At 42.6% G+C, this 20136-nt stretch overlaps 1 protein-coding gene across 7 annotated transcripts in view; it reads left to right on the top strand.

The window, feature by feature from the left end:
• Positions 1-20136, top strand: part of TOX (thymocyte selection associated high mobility group box) — a 298710-nt gene that overhangs the window by 163759 nt on the left and 114815 nt on the right. For all 7 annotated transcript variants that reach the window (XM_067017308.1, XM_059043658.2, XM_067017309.1 and 4 more), the window contains one exon: positions 1440-1682. In XM_067017308.1, the coding sequence (XP_066873409.1) occupies positions 1440-1682 (243 nt within the window). The remainder of the gene's footprint in view (positions 1-1439; positions 1683-20136) is intronic.

Here is a 20136-nt window from a genome sequence, read left to right as displayed (position 1 = left end):
CCCCCAGTCTGTAACCCACACGTGCCTCTACGTGACCACGTCTCAATGCCAGATGTTCCAAGTAGCTCTTCATTTAATCGTGTCTCCTGACAAAACCTAAACAAATCTATCAAAACTTGTACAGCATTTAGCAAGTACAACTTGAAGGTTTCCTTTCTGTTAGACAAATAGACGTCATCCGGAAAAAAAATAACCCCAGGCACTTGGAAGCAGGAGCATGAAGCTGATTGGCTGAACACCCCATGAATACCCTACACTCCTTTCTTTGGCTCCTACCCTCTGCCTGCTCATTTCCAACCTCGCACACTCCAGCAGGCGTGCTGCTGCCGGACAAGCGAGTCTTTGCTACCCCTGTGCTCAGACACTGGCAAGATTCGCGCACTTAGAAAGATAGGCTTGCACGAGTTACCTGGACCCGCTCTGTTTTCTTCGTGTTGTGGCACCTGCTCTCTAAAGACTGCTAAGAACTGCTGTGTTTTGATATGAATTGGTAACGGTATTTTATTACTCAGTTCCTCCTTATATGTTCCATGTTTACCACATTCCATCTGTAAGCAGGAGTGTCCTCACATACTCTTGCCTTCCTTCTCTGCTCCCTCCCTTCCTGTTTTATCTAAAAGCTACTTTCTAAAAGAAAAAGCCCCACGTATGTTGTTACTTATTTTACTGATTGACTTTTATTCCTAAATTAGTATTATAATGATATTTGTCTAATTTTGTCTTTCAAAGTTGGCAGAACTGCATTTAAATGATTACAAAATGATTTACTGTCTTCTAGGGGTAGATCAAATAAATGTGAATAGTCAGAAATGAAGAAAGCCATCTTCATTCTTATTTTGATGGCCTAATCTTCATGATAAAAATACCTTTTAGTGGCATTATCTTCATATATGACACTTTCTCTGAAGTCACACTTATGCAACATGGTTAAGCTACTGCTTTACCAGACTTTTTTCTTTGTCACTTGTGAGCATGTAGCTCTTCAAAACCCAGAAGCAATTGCCTCAGAACTTCTGGAATTCATTTTATTACACCTCATGATCTGAGCAGTAGGGAGCCCTATGAAACATGTTTGATCAAATATTAATTTTATAAATTGCCTTTCCTTCCCACAATTCCCATGAAAAAAAGGTATTCAGCTAGATTAAAACTCTGGAGCATTTTAATGGGAACTTTGACATCTGTTTGAGTTCAGCTTCTTGGAACAATAAAACTGCTTAATGGCGGCACTCTTTATACGAGAAGTGGCTATGCCTTCGAGGCGATTTTCTTCCATGCGTTTTAGAGAAATTGCAGCAGGATAATCTGAGTGTTTGCAGTGTCTTTGCCAAATCCTTAATGATGCTTGTAATAATATCTGAAAGGGTCGTGTGTGTTTGCTCACCATGATGAGAAGAAGGGGATGATAATTTGCCTCAATATCACCGTTGTCTTTTCAGTCCTACCCTGGTCCGAGCCTGGAAAGCGAAGACTTTAACATCCCACCCATCACCCCTCCTTCCCTCCCCGACCACTCGCTGGTGCACCTGAATGACGTCGAACCTGGTTACCACTCTCTGTGTCACCCGATGAACCACAATGGCCTGCTGCCGTTCCATCCACAAAACATGGACCTACCTGAAATCACCGTCTCCAATATGCTGGGGCAGGACGGAGCACTGCTTCCCAACTCCATTTCTGTGGTAAGGGGTCTGCTTACTGATTGGTGGTGGGGAGCAGGGGACACGGCGAGGACAAGGTCTAAATTAACGCGAGAAGCTTTCAGTCATCGTAACGTGGCTCTCTGAGACTAGAATCGTTTTTAGCTACGAAATCCTAAATCCATAAATCCTGTAAAACCCTAAAGCAATTTTCCATTTAAGTCAAGGCAAAATCAATTAATTACATGTTTGATCACTCATATTTATAACCCAAAGTCCTAAGTACTATTTGACACTGCATGTGTGGTCATAGGGTCAAAATGTCTTGCTAGCTTTTAGATAAAAAGTTATCATAAAGGTGCCACATCTCATCTAGTGCAGGATTCTTCACCCCAAGCAAGATCCCCACTTCTTCTAGGAAGTGCTGTGAAAGTTGGTTGCTCCCCTATTTCCCACTCTCAAATTCCACCAATGTATATGATAGGAAAGCAAGAAAACAATTTTCATCTTTCTTTTGAAGGTGTAATTTGGGTGGTCAAAATTTATCTCTACTAAAATGTTTCTGTCTCTTGGACTTTGTGTGTCACTTTGAATCTTCTAATGTTCTACACTTCTCAAATTTAGTGAGACTATGTGTCACCTAGAAGACTAGCAAAAATGGAATGCCCAGCCCCTACCCAGGAAGTCCAAGAGTCTGTATTTTTGACAAGTGTCCCATGCTTGAGAAATACTGACATCATAAAACCTCTCCGTCTGATTTTTATGTCATCTAAAACCTTAATAATTTCTCTGTCTATATCTCAAGGAGTAGAGAATATTGTCAGTGGTATATGGCCAAGGGCAGAGCTTTCTACCATGTAATGAAACTCTCTCTCAGGTTAACAGTGACTTCTAATGAGCGTTCTTTGGTTTGCGTTGTTCAGTCACTTAACAGTCCAACCATCTCTGTTGTCATTTTTATAAGCCACTGAACAGTTCTGTCATATTCACAATGAACAGATCGATTAACTTGCTCATCTTGTGTTTCCGGTAGGAAAGCGTTTCGTGTTATCACTTACCTAAATCATTTGGTGATATATCTCTAACTTGAGTGACTTCACAAGAAGGCTTTTCTGTTAATCATGAACATAGAGGGGGGAAGGAGGAGAGTGGAAAGAGGTCCCGTAGTAGTCTTGGGGGAATGAAGCCCTGAGCCTAGTGTACAGGCCATGGTAGGGTATGGAATTCTCCTGAGAACTGGCAGCTAGCTGGGTGCACAAGAGGGAAGGACTTGTTCCAGCACCAGCAGGAGCAAAAAACTCGACACTGTTGTCCCGGTTTTTAGATGATACTCCACCTGTATAGATTTATCCTAAGAGTATGAACCGTGACTTCATAAAATGGAAGATGGATTTTTTTAGAAAACGTGGTAAGTGTGTAAATCTGATTCATGTTGTACTTCAAAGTAGCGACCTTGAAAACTCACGTGCCTGTTCCTCTTTGGGGCTAAGCCTTCAGACCCAGTTCATGAGCCAGTAAGGCATCCGTGTCATGCTGCACAGACTTCCCTGTTCCCTGAGAAGGAGAGGAAGGACGGGCGCAGCACCCGAAACGCCCGTTTTGTCCTCTGCGCTTCTTCCTCACGTGCCGGTGAGGTTGGGCCGTAGGAGGATAACGAGATCCTCAGTTCTATAGTTTTAGTCTCAAAGCCCTGTTTCTTTTATATAATGTGCCTTCTTAGCATTCCAGGACCCTCCCAATTCACCACTCACTCTTTAAGAGATGCTTGTGCAACCTCGGTATACATGCACCTGGGATTTTCCCAGTTTTGCCGCCCTTGCTAAGTCACTCCACCCTCAGATGATGTGCTCAGGACTGGATCTAGTCGCAGCTGTGTAGCATCACTTTCTAGGCCCTTCCTCTACTACGTATCCCTCTTTCCTTGTCAGGAGCCTCTGCTCATCCTAATTCTTTTTGCTCCTTTCCACCCAACCCACTGTCAGAAACCGGACTTTGGTATTTTCCCATCAACGTGGTATTTCCCTTGGAACTTTCCACACTTTACAAGGCAGAGGGTCCCCGTTCAGCCTAAACTAAGCAAGTGAAGCTCTGATTTGCCATCCATTTCTTGGCGAGGTGAGTCTACTTGGGTTTTTCATAGGATGGTGAGACCTTCCAGTGCCTCCGAACCGTATTCTGCGGTGGACCCTCTAGTTTGCCTCTCACAGTACTGGTCCTAGCATTTTGTGCTGTAAGTAAAAAGCTGCTCCAACAAATTAAGTTTTGGCAAGACTTTGGATAGGCTCAGCACTGTCCGGTAGAACTCTCGCTGATGATGGCTTTTCTGCTATGCATGCTGTCCAGTGGCAATAGTCATTGGCTATTGAACACTTTAAATGTGGCTAGCGTGGCTGAAAGACTGATTTTTATTTTATTGTATTTTAATTACATTTAAGGTAGCAATATGTACCTTGTGGCTACTATCCTGGACAGCATAGGTCCAGTTGATTATGTTGATTTAACATGAAATCTGCAGGAAACCCATTTTTTAAGCCAGCGTGGTCTTGAAGAAAGTAGATTTGGAGATGAAATTTGTTTTAAGAGTCCTTTTTCAAGGCTTGGATCTCTGACTGGATTGCAGGAGCCAGAGTTGGATAATACTGCAAAGTTGCGATCGAAATCTAATAGAGTTGGAAAGGCCGGCTTTGCTGGAGTCTGCTAATTCCTTTGAGAAACAGGGGGCGTCTCCGGTCTTATCTTGAGCTGTCATGTGTTCAGAACGCCGCCCATCAGTGTGGACATTTTATATGCCTTCTGTGCTCTCAATGTTTGAAAGGGCTCCAATGACTGATAAAATATGGTCACTGTCCTTCAGGAGCTTGGAGACTACAGAAAACACGTAACTTAAGTATGAAAGAGTTTGAGTGAAACATCAAGCAGTTAGAGACAGGAGAAGGGCTAAACGCAATTTTACTGGCCATGAACCCAGTAGGAATCCTGGTTGGAAGAAGACATTACAGTCATCTGGTTTGGGTAGTTTATAAAACTTAGTGGAAAGGGTAGGACGTCAGTCAGGTCTTGAAAGATGGTTTCTATTTAGACAAACAGAAAGGAAAGAAAAGGCATCTAGGAGAGAGAGCATTTGAAAAGCAGGTTGGATATTTTAAGTTAGGAGATTTGACAAAAGGTTTCAAAAATCACTCTAAGGACTGTGGGCTTGATATGATGGAATCTAAGAAACCAGTGGCTGTTTTCACTCAAGGCAAAAGCATTATGAAAGCAGTGTCATGGGAAGATCCTTCTGGCATCTCTCTGGAGGGATCGCAGTGGCAAGAAACTGGAGTTGTGTAGTCTGAGGAGCCCTCTGTTGCTGTAACTCAGGTAAGCAGTGTAGAGACACACAGGGTGGTGACAGTGAGAACAGAAATACGAGCTCTTAAGTTGTTTGCACATCATTCCCAAACCAATGAATCTAAAGATGAACAGCCCTTCATACTGCCATATTTTATATTTACAAAGGGCTAAGGATTATTTTCTTCGAAGTAACTTTAGGTCTATATGATACTTTTTTCATGTGTCTTTGTAAAAACTGACTAAAACTCTTTCCCATCAACTTTGCTCGTGTATAGTGTGATCACAAAATTTAACCAGATGATTGATTGGTTTATCAGTTGTTGACATATATATATATTTTTTTTTTAAAAAATAAATTTATTTATTATTTATTTATTTATTATTTCTGGCTGCGTTGGGTCTTCCTTGCTGTGCATGGGCTTTTCTCTGGTTGCGGCGAGCGGAGTCTGCTCTTCGTTGCGGTGCGCGGGCTTCTCGTTGCAGTGGCTTCTCTTGTTGCGGAGCACGGGCTCTAGGCGCGCAGGCTTCAGTAGTTGTGGCTCGCAGGCTCAGTAGTTGTGGCTCGCAGGCTCAGCAGTTGTGGTGCACGGGCTTAGCTGCTCCGCGGCATGTGGGATCTTCCTGGACCAGGGCTCAAACCCATGTCCCCTGCATTGACAGGAGGATTCTTAACCACTGAGCCACCAGGGAAGCCCCTGTATTTATGATATATGTATGAAATGGAATAGTGCACAATTCAGGTGATCCGTGTTCATATAGATGAGGATATAATGGCTACAGAATCAGGAAGTAAAAGCTTCCCACCTAGAAATTACAGGGCTCTTTCTGATAACTCCTTTCAAGGTCACCAACAGTTTGGGAACAACTAATAAAAGCTGACACTTGTGGATTCTAAATAATGAACTTGCTGTAGATTTAAAAATCTTGTAAGTATATAAGCCACCCTAGGTAGCTTTATGTATAGGATCAACTGTCGTCAGTTTTATTTTCCAGAAGCTCTTCAGTGTTATTAAAGCCGAGCCTTCTGCTGTTAGTGGGGTGCTCAGATCTTTGTGTTAGTACTTTCACATGATGGAGTTTTAGAATCTGAATGGATCAAAGAGATGAAAATATTTTAATTCTCATTTAGATGTTGTATATATTTTAGAGGTTACTGTGATGTTTAACATACATGCATTATTATATATGTTGCTGTTTTGTATGATATATAATCTTTTCTGAAAATTTGTTTTAAATTTAAATTTTCTTATATCTGCCTGTTTCTTATCCCCGCTGGCAACATAAGTGATAACAGTTTTACTGATTATAAGCATTACCAACAAATTTCTAATATATTAGATGTAAAAAAATTTAGTCTGTAATTAGAAATCAATATCTGAGTGAGTATTATTATCCCAATATTACAAATGAAAAATGGAGATTCAGGGTACTTAAGAGACTTGCTCAGTGGGTCAACCAGTGAATACCCCAGCTTCCTTACCTGAAAAACAAGGATAATGATTGTCCTTACCTCATGGAGTGAAATGAATATTTAAGAATTGCTTAGACCATTGGTTGGCACATAGGAAGCATTATTATATAAGTTTGCTAAATAAAATATGACAAGCAAGACTGTATGTGTACAACTCTTTTGGAGAAGTTAAAATGCACGAGAGAAGATATTCCAAAGGAGTTATTTATACTTAAATCTTTAATCTTCTTCACATCTGCGCCCCCCCCAAAAAGGCAATAAGCCTGCTAGTCACCAAAGAAGTCTTTACCTTCTACTCAGTGTTCTTATACATCATTTTGATTAAAATTGACATCTTTGGACCACAACTACCGCAGTTCAAATCCCGGCACAGACCTATCCCAGCTGCAGGACATTGAGCAACTGACATAAAACCTTTCTGTGCCTCAGTTTCCTTACCTGTAAAATAGGTATAATAAGACACTTGATCTCATACTGTTGTAGTATTAACGTAGTTAATATCTGTAAAGTAGGGCCTGTCACACAGTAGGTGCTAGATATATTCAGTGGGAATCCCTTTCTGATAAAAAGGTCACCAGGGTAGAAAATCTAGATTGCCTTCTGAGACTTGCCATAAACATATACAGGGGTGAAACATACATAGGGTGACAGTTTTTCCTCCCCAAATTTCCCACCACTTCCTTTTTGTATATTCTGGCCTCTGCCATTTTATGTGTTAGTCGTTAGTCAGGACTCCTGCAAAAAGTCAGATTTCTGGCGCTTGAAAAAAGATTCCATCGTCTTGAAGTCCATATTTTCCAAGGCCAGGCTATAAACAGTGTAGAATTTCTATTAGTATATACTGTTGAACAACTGCCAACTAGTTCTGATTCTCTAGGTCCAAGTTAAACAGCCACTCATGACCCAATATGCAAGAGTTCCATTTTTCTCAAAATTCCTGAATTATTTTGATAGTGGATAATTGACCGCCTGTGCTTTTCCAAGAGTGGAATCTGGTTAGAAGAGCCCTGGAATGAGAGTCTGGAAGGCCGGGCCCTGCCTGGGGTAAGGTTGTTAGCCGTGGACAGTTCACTGCGCCCTGCCTGTAACCAGTGGGGCTGGACTAGATCAGGGGGAGCCAGGGGAAGCCGGGCATCAGCCAGAGCGCTGCTGCTCTTATTCATTTCACTTGTTCACATCTCTTGTAAAAATTCCCTTGAACATAGGATTCTGCCCCCAAAGAAGACGGAAAACCACAAGACGAGTTGATCTCTGAGGTCCTTTCCAGGGCTGGCATTTTCCTATGATTCATTCTCTGTCAACCACACAACTATGATCCAGAGTCACGACTCACTCAACTTGTCACGTTAGTTACTTAGTCATTTTTCCCACCATCACTTGGACTAGATTCTCAGTGTTTTACCTGTCCCCCCACCCCAAAACCTAATCGGTTATTAAGACATTTGAACCTTTTGGACAGAACATTTCTTTTGAGTGGAAAATATTATTCTGCCATTAAGAAGACAGTGATATTGATTTCATGTTGTTAAAAAGAAACTACAGAGCTATTTTGGGAGAAGGGTAAAATAAGAAAATGTTCATATTAAGTATTCATGGGTTAAGAGAAATCTTTTGATTCGTACAAACTGAAATCAAGAGCCTCTCCTTTTTCTCTCCACCCCGGCACAGTCACTGCTGGGTTTCACCGTGGACTGGTAAAAGGCAAAATGCAACCTTGTATAAAGTCATCGAAGGCTCCTGCCTGGCCGATATATGTGGTGATCGCTTGTTCTTTTTGCAGGCAACAGAAGCTCTTTCATACAAAGAAAAACCGTGCAAAGTTTTAGAATGGCCTCACAGAAAGGATTCATTTAGAACCTGGGCTTTTTGTAGAGTGTGGTTCCTAATGACACAGTATAGAAAATTTACAATGAAAAAAGCAACAAAGGAGATTTCAATTTCTTTGAATGCTTCAAATTTCCAGTTCTGGAGTTTAAAATGGAAAAAGATGTTAAAAGGCAGTAAAATTGGGGGGTTTATTTCCCGAATGCCTTAGTTTTTCCAGGCAACAAAAGCAAGCATAATGTATATACTCAGATTTATTGTCATTTGAAGCTTTCAGTCATGGCACACTTTGCATTCAAAGGCCACTGTACAGCTGTTTTGACAACCATCACTTTGGTAGGTACTGCGCAGGACACACGGAACTGAAGCAGGAGTGTTTCTCTGCGTCTGTAGGGAGTGCTGTACATCAAGGAAGTAAGACGTATTAGAGCAGCATGAATTGCTAATATGTCGCCATGATGGAAAGGACCACTGGCATATTGAATAATGTAGCTTTCAAAGCCAGGCAGAAAATGTGATTACACACAATTTGATTGCTGTTTTTAAAATAAATATTTTCAAAATCTGGAGATATCTTATTTCATGTAATGCATAAAGTATGTAACAGTGGACTAGAGCTAAGTATCTTTTGGGACACGAAGGAGCTGATGATGTCAGCCCCATTCAGACATGAAATAATAGAAGCATTAGCTTAAAATGGAATGGATGTCACCCTGGTTTGTTTCTTTCTTTAAAAATTAGGGAGAGAAAAGCAATAAAAAGAAATGATTTTGCCCACTTTGACAGAGTAAAAAAGACGAAGGATAATTATTTAGAATTATACCATAATTCATTAAATGTTTAGCAGTTACAGCCATTTTTTCCACAAATTATCCCTTTTTGAATATTGCAGCACATGAGGGCAATGTATTAAACCACTGTAATACTGTGAAAAAATGGGCTGGTTTTTTTTGTTCTTATTTTTTACCATATATAATAAAAGTGTGTGGTTTGGTTGTTTTCTTTTAATGTCAGATTCCTAATAAGGCTAAAAATAAGCATTGGTGGTGGTTGGTTGTTAAGCTCTACTTAAGCCCTTTCTTTGCTCAAAACAGACTCCTTTGAATGTAGTATTGATAAGTAGTTCAGTGGACTCAGTACGCGCTCATGGTTTGGGACTGTCTTTTAGTGCCATAGTGTAAAATGTTGTTTCAAACTAGACCTCTCTCCTTAATAGCGTTCAGGAAAGGAGTCAATTTAAAAATAACACTTTTCCTTTCTTATGCCAGGTACAAAAACTCAAGATTCACTTTGTGTATAGGGCTTGCTGTGCTTTTTCTTCACCCCTAGTTGTTCATGTGGGTCCGTGCCTCGCCCACGCGTGGAAGAAATTAAAAAGCTGTAAGACCAGTTATCGAATATACTGTAAGCAAACTTGGGGAGTTATTCAATCCAGTCTCTTAATTCCAGACAGAAGTAAGCCTAAACCAGTTAAGATTCGTGGTTTTCTATCTAAGAGCCAGGATTCCACAACTTTCCTTGGTAGTCTGTTTGTGTTTAATTAACCTTGTAATGTTAAGTTACACTGCAGCAAGAGATTTAGATTCCTTCCAGGAAGTTCCTTATTACAGTTAGACTGAAGTATCTTTACTGCACTTTCACTCTACTGTGTCTGCTTCAGACACCTGAATGCTTGAAGAACAGTCAATTTCAAGTGTTTTGACATTATTAGGTCAGTCCTGCAGTTGTGTTTTACCAAATAACCCCAGTTCCTTTAACCTTTCCTCAGAGGTCATATTTTTCAACTTTTACGTCAAATTAACTTTTTAAAAAACTTTGTGATTTTAAGGAATGCTGACCACAGCGGGAGGCAGAGCTCCAGACGTTGCCTGAGGTTGCAGATTAATTTCTGAATTTTTCAAATGCTTCTCTGTCCCCACATGGACATTTTATGGTAGTCTCTTTAATAGCATCATCGATTGCTGACATATTTGATTTTTGAACCATCGATCACTCCCACAGCATGTGTCCCTTACTGTATTGGTGTCTAGCCAGCAATTCCCCATCTTGTTTCTGTGTAACTCATTTCTCATCCTAAAGGCAAACATCTGGGAAGGACATCATGGTGTTGTTACTCTTCAAGGCATCTTTTTTTTTCTGGCTGGGTATCCATTATTTAAATAGCACTTGGCAAACAAAGAGAGGGAAGAAAAACATCGTTATGTGCTCCTAACTGCCCTTGGACAAAGAGGTTCTAAGTAGGCCCATAAGCAAGACTCCCCAGGCCCTGGCAATGAAGTTTCAGTCGCTAGCTGCACCCTGCAATTGTTAATAAAATATTTCCTAAAGCGTTGAGGGGGAATCGGGGAAAAGCAACACAGAGCCTAGATGGAAAAGAGGTGGGAGTGAGAAGAATAAACAGCAAGTGAGAACGGAAGCCTGTTCAGGAGAGAAATCGTGTACCTGAAGGCTCCGTGGGATGTGTGCTTCCTGCGTGCCCGGCCCTTCCCCCGTCCACGGGCGCTGTCTGCGTCTCCTCCTAGTTTCGGTCCGAGGAGTGCTCCACCCTCACCCCCTGCCCTAAGTAAGAATGACAGCACTCCATGGATCAAGCCCGGACTGTAAGTCAGTCCCCGAGCTGAGCGCGGCACGCGTGTCCTTCCGGCTCTCGCCTTCCCTCCTGGCCCTTCGCTTAGCACTCAGGCCGTGCCCCACACCCCACCCGCGGCGGAGGGGAAGAGTTCTGCCGGGCAAGCTCTTTGCAGAAGAGAGGACCTAGGCACCCTGAGAGCTCACTTGGTTTCACTATCCAGACTTCCATGTGGACATCATCGATAACGGTATTGTGAGTTGTGCTCGGCTCATAGTAGGACCTTGATAACTAGTTCTGATCCAATAAACGAACTCCTTTGTCCCCAGTGGAACCCTTAAAATTTTCCCCAGACAAGTACAGGATCATTATTGTTTTTTGGTTTTTGTTGTTTTTTTTTTTTTTTTGCTGACACTTCTAAGTTGTGTAGTCATCTAAAATAATACAAATATTCCAGCTTTTAAAAAAGTGTAATATAATGTGTTGTGGAGTCTAAATGCACCGAGACTGCCATAATACTTTCAATTTAGCTAAAGAAATTTGAACCCTAAACTTAAGTCTCTTTTGTAGTCTTAACACTTAATCAATCACTACTAATCATTCCTAACCCATACCACTGTTAAATTGATATATTTGATAATTAATTATAATGTATAGTTGATCTGTTTTAGATGAACAGTTTCATTTTCTGAGTAGAGCTTTTTTTTTTTTTTTTTTTTTTTTTTTTGCGGTGCGCGGGCCTCTCACTGTTGTGGCCTCTCCCGTTGCGGAGCACAGGCTCCGGACGCGCAGGCGCAGCGGCTCATGGGCCCAGCCTCTGAGTAGAGCTATTTTTATGGAGAAAACTTATCAGCAAAATTACAAGACATCTAAAGGAACGTATTTCTGCCTGGTCCCCAAAATCGTGGGGGCAGAAAGAACAGTGTGGAGAACTAATGTTTGCTAAGATTGGCTCATACGACCAGTGTTGATTTTTTTTTTTTTTTTTTTTTAAATCACAAAATGACTCAGTCTTTGTCTTGCTGTTTGCTTGATTTGGGCGAGTAGATTATTAACATTAAAGTGGTGCATTATAAATCCATTTAGTCATGGAGTCATAGGAGAATTAGTCGAAAATGCTTTTCAGGAGAACAATGAACCAGTCTCACTCCAAGACACCACTTCCTTCATTATTCATTAACTGTTCTTATCTAGAGCATATGGGAACATTTTGAGAGCGGGTTTTGTTTTTTTTTTCCGTTTCAGTTTTTTCCAGTTTGAAAGTGCTGAGTTCTCTTATGTGGACAAACAGTACCTACAGGAACATAATATTTGTCTTTTTTAGATTAGTCATTCATGTACATTTCTCTGCCAGAAGCAACACACACTCCATTGGAGAAAAGGTATGACGTGCTGCAGAGTCTTTAACCATTTGGGGCAGTCGTTAAAATATTCGATTCAACTTGCCTTTTCTCGACCATTAAAAAATACCACAGATGCCGTAGTAATCCAGAGAACAGATCTTTTGTTCCCCCTCCACCTAATAAATATATTTAGCATTTTGATAGATACATAATAACAAAATGGATATGTTGAGCTTCTCTGAATTTAAGGGCGTATACAAATTCCCCAGGGAAATCTAAGTACTATTTGACAGAAAGGAGGATTCAACTCCTTTTTGTAATTCAGGATCGGCAAAAACTTTCTCAAGATTTGTTACATTTGAAAAGTACTATTAACATTTAAGGGATTTGGGGGTTTTTTTAATCAAAATCTTTATTGTCTTTAATAAAATATTATTCAAGCCCCCAAACATATCACACTCTTAACATTTTTCATATTTTTATATGCAATGCATAGTTAATCACATTTTCTGCTAACCAGCAGATGTAAATAATGGCTTACCAAATTGAGATAGGACCAATCCTTCATACATTATGAAACTTGAAAATGATCTGGATGAAAAATAAAGTCCCTCTTTTATTAAGATGATAGATTCATAAAGGCTATTGCTAAAACCATTATATTATTAAGACTATCAAAAGACAAATAAAGCTATTAGCTTTTTTTTTTTTTTTTTTTTTTTTGCGGTACCCGGGACTCTCACCGCTGTGGCCTCTCCCGTTGCGGAGCACAGGCTCCGGACACGCAGGCCCGGCGGCCACGGCTCACGGGCCCAGCCGCTCCGCGGCACGTGGGACCCTCCCGGACCGGGGCACGAACCCGCGTCCCCCGCATCGGCAGGCGGACTCTCAACCACTGCGCCACCAGGGAAGCCCCAAGCGATTAGCATTTTAAAGCATTTTCTTTAAAATGCTTTAAAGAAAATGCTTTAAAATGTGTGGTACACATATCTTACAGTGCTTGAACAGTTACCAGGATGAGGAGACGAGTCAGGCTCAACCATGTAACTATATTCATGTAGAATAAAAGTAAGCTGTTCTCATCTATATATGTATCTCTGTCTCTCCTTCTACATGAATATATGCAGTTACACATTTAGGTATTGACTGTGTGTGTGTGTCGTGGCTTCTTACCCCATCATGAGAGTATCAGTGGCTGGCAATGGCCATTCCCCCCACCAGGAAGATACAGATTGGGACCTTTGGTCAACAGCTGCTGTGTTACCTGGGGTATTTTCTTGTTTCTGTGGCTGTTCGTGCTTTCCCCAAAGCAGCCTCATTTCTGATTATGGCAGCCCGGGGGGCTGCTTCCCAGCAAACAGCAGACAACTGCCTTCCCTGCAGCAGTGCTTCACGCTAGCTTTTCACCCTAATCTTCACATGCTTTCGGAGTGTCTTCATTGTGCCTCCAATCCGCTAGGAGTTAGGTGCAGTGTTAGAATCCCGGAGCTGACCGTTCACTTGGAAAGATGAGGGTTACATATATGAAACCTGGAGAGTGTGAGACGGTGTAAGTCCAAATTCCCAGATGCGGTCCACTCCTTAACGTTGTCCAGGGAGTGCTGGTCACCTGCAGAAACGAGCCAGTGGCCTCAGGCTCTGGCGCAGCAGTGTGGGTGCTGGGTACGCCAGCTGGTTCAGGGGACGAGGCGGCCCGGACTTGGCCCCCGCCGGGCCGCTCGCTGGCTGCGTGTGGTTGTGCGCGAGTGAGTTCACGTGCCTCCTTGCGCTCGGCTGTGAGGCCTCAGTGGGTCCAGGCAGCTGAAGCCCTCGAGCAGCAGCGGGCAGACAGTGCGCCTCACGTCGGCCGTTTGCTGTCCGCTGCTCAGAAGCCCCACAGCTGCATGTCTGCGCTTTCCTCACACTGTCTGTCGTTCCTCTTCTAGTTCCTAGTGTCCATCCCGCCTGGGTCATTCCAAGAGCTGCTGTGCTGGTATTCGCTGGACACCTGCTCTTGCCAGGTCCTGGGCAAAGTGCCTTACGCAGTTTCCTCCTCAAGAGAGGGAGGTGTGGTCCTTACCTTGCCCAGGAGGGACTGCGGACAGAGGCAGGTTACACGGGTGGCAGCCTGTAGGTGGTGAAGCAGGCAGGCCGAGGTCTTTGCCACTCTGCATTCCTGGGGAGGCAGGGGCTGTGCCTCTCACAGGGTGAGGGCTGGCTGACTCTGTACTGAGAGGCTTAACGGGGCCTCCGGTTCTCTCCGTCCCCCCGTGGAGGTTTCTGATGCACTTGACGCCGTCACCGCTCACACCGGCTGTGCCAGCCAGACGACATTCCCAATTCTGTCCTCTTTTTTTCTAACAGTTTAAACTCACTTCATGTTTACCTTGCTGAAATGATCTAATCAGAGAGTGAGCAGAGGAAAAGAGAGATCATATAGCCCAACGAAAAAAGGGTGGGCTTGGAACTCTAGCTGGTGACTTTGACGAACCACTGGATCTCTTTGACTCTCGGTTTCCTTCTCTGTAAAAGGGAAAAAATGGTATGACAACAGTATTTACAGCACCATGTGGTTTTGGGGGATTAGGTGAGATACAAGATTAATATTTCTAGTACCTAACAGTTTAAGTGCATTTTCTAATCATCATGTTGAATAAATTAGCATTCCAGCTAATGAAAAATATTAGCTCTCTGCCAAAAGTCCAGAAATTTCAATTCTTGACTCCTCTGTGAGGAGGGCGGCGTTAACTCCTCGGGTGGCAGTAGGCCACGCTAACAGACAAGTTCTTGTGAGCTCTGCCACTTGCCAGGGAGCCACTGTCAGCCAGCTTCAAGATGTTCTTTCCCCTCCGTCGTTAAGATACAAAATTTACTTTCAAAAGTACAAAGATATTTAAATTATTTTATAAATAAAAGAAGTAAAAATTCTGGGCAGCTTGCCAAGGATAGCAGATCTGAAATTAGCTAGAAATGTTTCCTTCTCTTTATTAAACTCCTGCTACTTTTTCTGATATGTTCATATTGATTTGTCTCTTCATAAAAATTTGAATATTCTGTATGACAGGGAATCGATAAAAGCCAAAGGGATAGACAGTGAACTGTATGTAAACGTCAACCAGGTTTTCTTCATTCCTGTCCAATGATGCTAAATTAATGTGCCCAGGGTCACAAAAGCATCTTGACAGGCCAAGTCCCAAAGGAGCAGTGTGCTCAGATGCACCCCCTGAGCTAAGGGCCCTCCGCGTCAACCCCAGAGTGCAAACGAGGACGCTCAATCCAGGAAGGGTGGTGGGGTCAGAACGCGGGTTTCACAGCTCTCCCCGTCAGTGGAACATCCCAGCTCCTGCGAGCCGTGCTCTGGAGATCCCCTCATGGGGCCAGAGACTGGCTGGCCACTTACTCTGCATGCAAACGCCACACGTGGTTATCTCGGAGGAGGAGCTGGAAGGTTTGAACATGTCCGCACTTAGTGATTCACAATCCGAGTTAGCCCAGGCACTCAACTGCCTACACAGGGCTCCCCAAGCAGGATCTGGTCTAGGGTGGATCTACCAGGGTAGTTATTTAGACTGAGTACTTTTATGCATCATACAACCAGTCTCCACAGCAGTGGGGAAGGGACACACCGTCCTTGCCTCTTTGGGATAGTCCGTGCCCAGGAAAATGGCACCTCAGCCCCTTAAACATGGTATAACAAAGAGCTACTCCTTAGAGCACAAGGTCGTTTGAAAGATACGGTTAGAATGCTAGCACATTCCATTGGTACAATTGAAAGAGTACTGAAATCGGGGATGTCTGAGGGCAGAGAATCCTAAACACGACCTCATTAAGTTTGAAGTTCCATTTTCATGCAGTGATTAAGAAGATAGGCCCTTCCTACCCGCAGGACCTGGCACAGGGGACTTCAGCTGGTTCCCCGTTTGTGAAATGCAGATAACAATAAATGTGTTTCTCTTGTTGTGAAGATTAAATGACATAGTACAAGTAAGGCAATCATCGTAGGTTCTCACACAGTAAATTATAAACAGGTGATAAACATCTGTTTCTTTTGAATGTACCTTAATGTTGGGATTTCCTTAATTCTCATGTGAGGTTTTATTAAACCAATTAAATTTTATACTATATGTTACTGATATGATTTGCAAAGTAATGCTTTCTTGTTCATATTCATTTAAAATTTTGGCTTTTTTAAATTAAAAAGATAATAGATTCTATAGCCAATATTTTATAATAACTATAAATGGAATATAACCATTAAAATTGTGAAATCAGCGTACTTACTGTACACCTGTAACTTATTTAATATTGTACCTCAACTATACTTCAAAAAAAAGAAAGAAAAAATAATAGATTCTAATTCTCTGAGGCTGTAAAGCATGGTTACTTTGAAGAGTTGGAGTTAATCTTCTCATGTGACTTGCCATCGAAAGCTTTGGTGTTAAGGGTGAAAGGGCCGAGGGACATGGGCTGTGGCTGTGGCTGTGGCTGTGGACAGGACGCCTCCACATGTGGAATGTGCAGGGCTCTTCTTGCCAGTAAAGCGCCGTACAGCAAGGAAGGGGAGGAACTCGGCTGTCCTCACATGTTCTCACGCCATTCTCTAGTGACCCTATAATATGAAATGAAAACCTGTGAAACGATTCCAAAAAACACAGGCAAAGTAAACAGAAAAGAAATGACTACAGTATACAGCTTCCTGCAGAGGCCAGAAAAGATGAAATTAGGAGTTAAATCTCCCTGGGCAATCTATCAAAATACTGAGAAAAATATATTACGGAGGAGAAAATATCAAATACCTTCTGGGAGACAAATGCACGTAACTCTGAATCGTGGATCACACAAGGGTTTCCTCAGGCCCCTCGATGACAACTTTATGATGCATAAAACCGTGGATTCTTCTTCTTACAGTTGATTGGATAAGCATCTGCATGAATGCAGGGCTGCACTCTACCTGGGAAAGAAGAATCTCGCCCAAGGCGCTCTTGGTTCCAAGTTGTGAAGAAGACGGCCACTCAGGCATAAAATGCAGGAGATGAGAAAGTGATTCGGGTTATGTCCATGAGAGAGCAAACAAATGTTCTGACAAGGAATAACCCTGGCTATAGGTCCTTAGCCTTGAGACTATTTGATCAAATGTTTATGACAGTAATCCTGTTGATAGTTACCAGGGAGTTTCATTTCAAACCCTTCCTGTTGCTGCTTAGTTTAAAAATACAGAGGTGAGAATGACTCTAACACATACTGTGCAATCTGGAAGTCCCTTCTTCCATCTTTACAACTTCACGTGTCAATGGAAAATCACAGAGTTACAGTACCAAAAGTGCATATTTACCTGAAATCGCAAGACGCTTGAGGCCCGAAGGTCTTCGAATATCTGCAGCTCGTTTTGCATTCCACGTCCTCTTTGTAGGCAGACAGAGTTCACGTTTCGGCAGTGCTAAGTGTCTTTGCTTTTTGGTTGGATTCTTTATCAGAAGATTTATTCTTTTGGACTCTGGCAGAGTCTAAAATTGAGCCCCAGTTTTTCCTCTTTGTGTTGCATCCATATGCACAGGCCTTGAGTCTTAGAATAATTAGGCAGTATTAGGCACCTACCATATGTAGGATTACCATATAATTTACCATTCACACCGACACGGTTTTGAGAGTACAGCACCTAACTAATAATGATTAGGCCTAAAACTGGGACTGTCCCGAGGACACTGGAATTTCAGTTCCAGTGACTACCCGTGAGACCCTGAGCATGTTGATGGCGAGGATGCAAAAATGATGCGGGAGCAGTCCCTGCCCTCAAGTGTCTAGTAAAACCAGTGCGTTTCATACTTAAAAAGTCATCCAGCATTTCAACGCATGGCACTTACTATCACAGAGTTATAAAATGACATGAGGAATCAAGGAAGGCTACCTAATAGGAGTAGAGTTAGAATAGGATCTCGAGAAATGACTGGTTATTAACAGGGAGAAGTGGGGAAGGTGTGCTTGGAGTGAGGAGTTTCACTGAGTGTGTATTACGTGAGTTGAATCACTGTCCACCCCAGGTGTTCCGCCTAAAAACTTGGTTCATCTTTTCCTCTCACTCCAAACATCCAGTTTATGAGCAGCAAGTCTTGACTGAATTGCCTCCAAAACATATGTGGAATCCACCCACACAGCTTCCTTCTTCACTGCTGCCACCACGGACTGCAGTGCCATCTTCTCCTGGGATCATGGAAGAGGTATCCTCGCTGGCCTCCTCTCCTAGCTCTCATCCCTCCGTCAGACATTCTCCACACAGGCGTCAGTGTGATCTCAGCAGACATTAGCTTGGCCACCCTTCAGTGACTCCTCACTGCACCTAAGACAAAAGAGAAAAAAAAAAAAAATTCCGTGTTTCTTAACATGACATTCGGGGCCCTTCTGAGACGGCTGGCCTTGCGTCACCATCTTCTGCCCCTGACTGAGCTGCAGTCACCCCTGGTTTTCTGTCACTCGCCTCCCACCCAGTGACCTTCGAGCTGTTGGGGATACTCTTGACTCAGATCTTCACACTCCCTTCTCAGCTCAAATGTCACCTTTCAGAAACACTGGTCTAAACTGGCACTGCCCCCGTCACCCCCCCCGCCACTCACCTCTCATCATCACACTGCCATGTTTTATGGAGTGAGTGAACACCGCAAATCTCGCATGTTAGAAAAATGAATAAATATTAGCCCCGTTCCCCCGAGGTACCTAGTCTGCTCGGCCGGCTGGTGACCTGCCTCCACCGCCTCTCGCTCTGGGGGGGCCTTGGCTGTCTAATCCCGCCCCGCCCTGCCCGCCTTGAAGCGCTGTCGGAGGAGACACCCCTGCAGCAGCTGGCACGTGAGTGCGTGTGCACTCAGGGTTGTATCTGCTGGATTAAGCGGGTCCTTAAGAAATTGAAGAGTCCAGGGAAGTTCACACTTGCTGTCCTAATGTAACAGGGATTCCACGGCAGCAGGTGCAAGAGCAGCTTGGTATGTGTATATGTATGTCTACACACACACACACACACACACACACACACACACACACACACACTTATTGCACACACTCTAACTGTGTAAGTGTGCTCATTTATAATGATTAGAATATATTTCATACCTTATCTTTCCCTTCCTCTCTGGCTTCTTCCTCCTAAACTTCAATCCTGGGAACCTCAAATTTGTAAAGCACTTAGCCAGAACAATTCCAAGAGAACACACAGAAATGACTGAGACACCAGAAAGACTGACGTATAAACCATATGGATTATCGCATTGTTAATGGGCATTACATAGCTCCTTCATTTAGGAAGATCCTAAACTAAGAACAGCTACTGTTCCCAACTCAGGCGCCTTAGGTGGCATCGGGCTGCAGAATTCCCTAACCCAGCAGGGAGGGAAATGGGGCACCGAGAGTGACACAGGATTCTTCCCATCCCAAGGCGTCTGATTCTAATCCCTCAAAATGATCAAATCTGGGGCTGTGTAGCTCAGGTAACATCATAATAATGGAAGTTATGTGGTTGATTGGACTTAACATACTTTTAAAGTATAAACATTACGATAAAAATATATGTAGTCACATAGCTTTGAAAACTGAAAACATAACTTCTTTCAGAGATTTAAAGAGGCCAGGAGGTGTTTAGAAAGACGTTACTGACCGAATTTTGAAAAACAATTATAAAATTTCCACGTCAAAAAGTTTTGATAAGATCTGGTAGATTGGCAAATAATTTACATAAGTATTTACAAAATGTATAGACAAGGTCAGAAGGCAGTTTGGAACTTCTCTTTTTCTCTCCCATTTCTGCCTCTAGGAATCTAGTCAGGAAAAGAATGCTTGTTGTGTAGTGAAATTCACTCATTTTGGAGTAATTAGAGGTATTGAGAGTGTAACTGAAAGAGCCTGGCAAGTTCTTAACTTATCTGGGCCTTCACACCAAATGTATTCTAATGCTTGTTTTGGTTATGACATTCTATAACTGTAGGTAATAAT

Source organism: Kogia breviceps, chromosome 17 (assembly GCF_026419965.1).
Source record: "Kogia breviceps isolate mKogBre1 chromosome 17, mKogBre1 haplotype 1, whole genome shotgun sequence".
NCBI classification, from domain to species: Eukaryota; Metazoa; Chordata; class Mammalia; order Artiodactyla; family Physeteridae; genus Kogia; species Kogia breviceps.
Note: the sequence above shows the minus strand (reverse complement) of the source record. Positions and strands in the feature narration are given on the sequence as shown.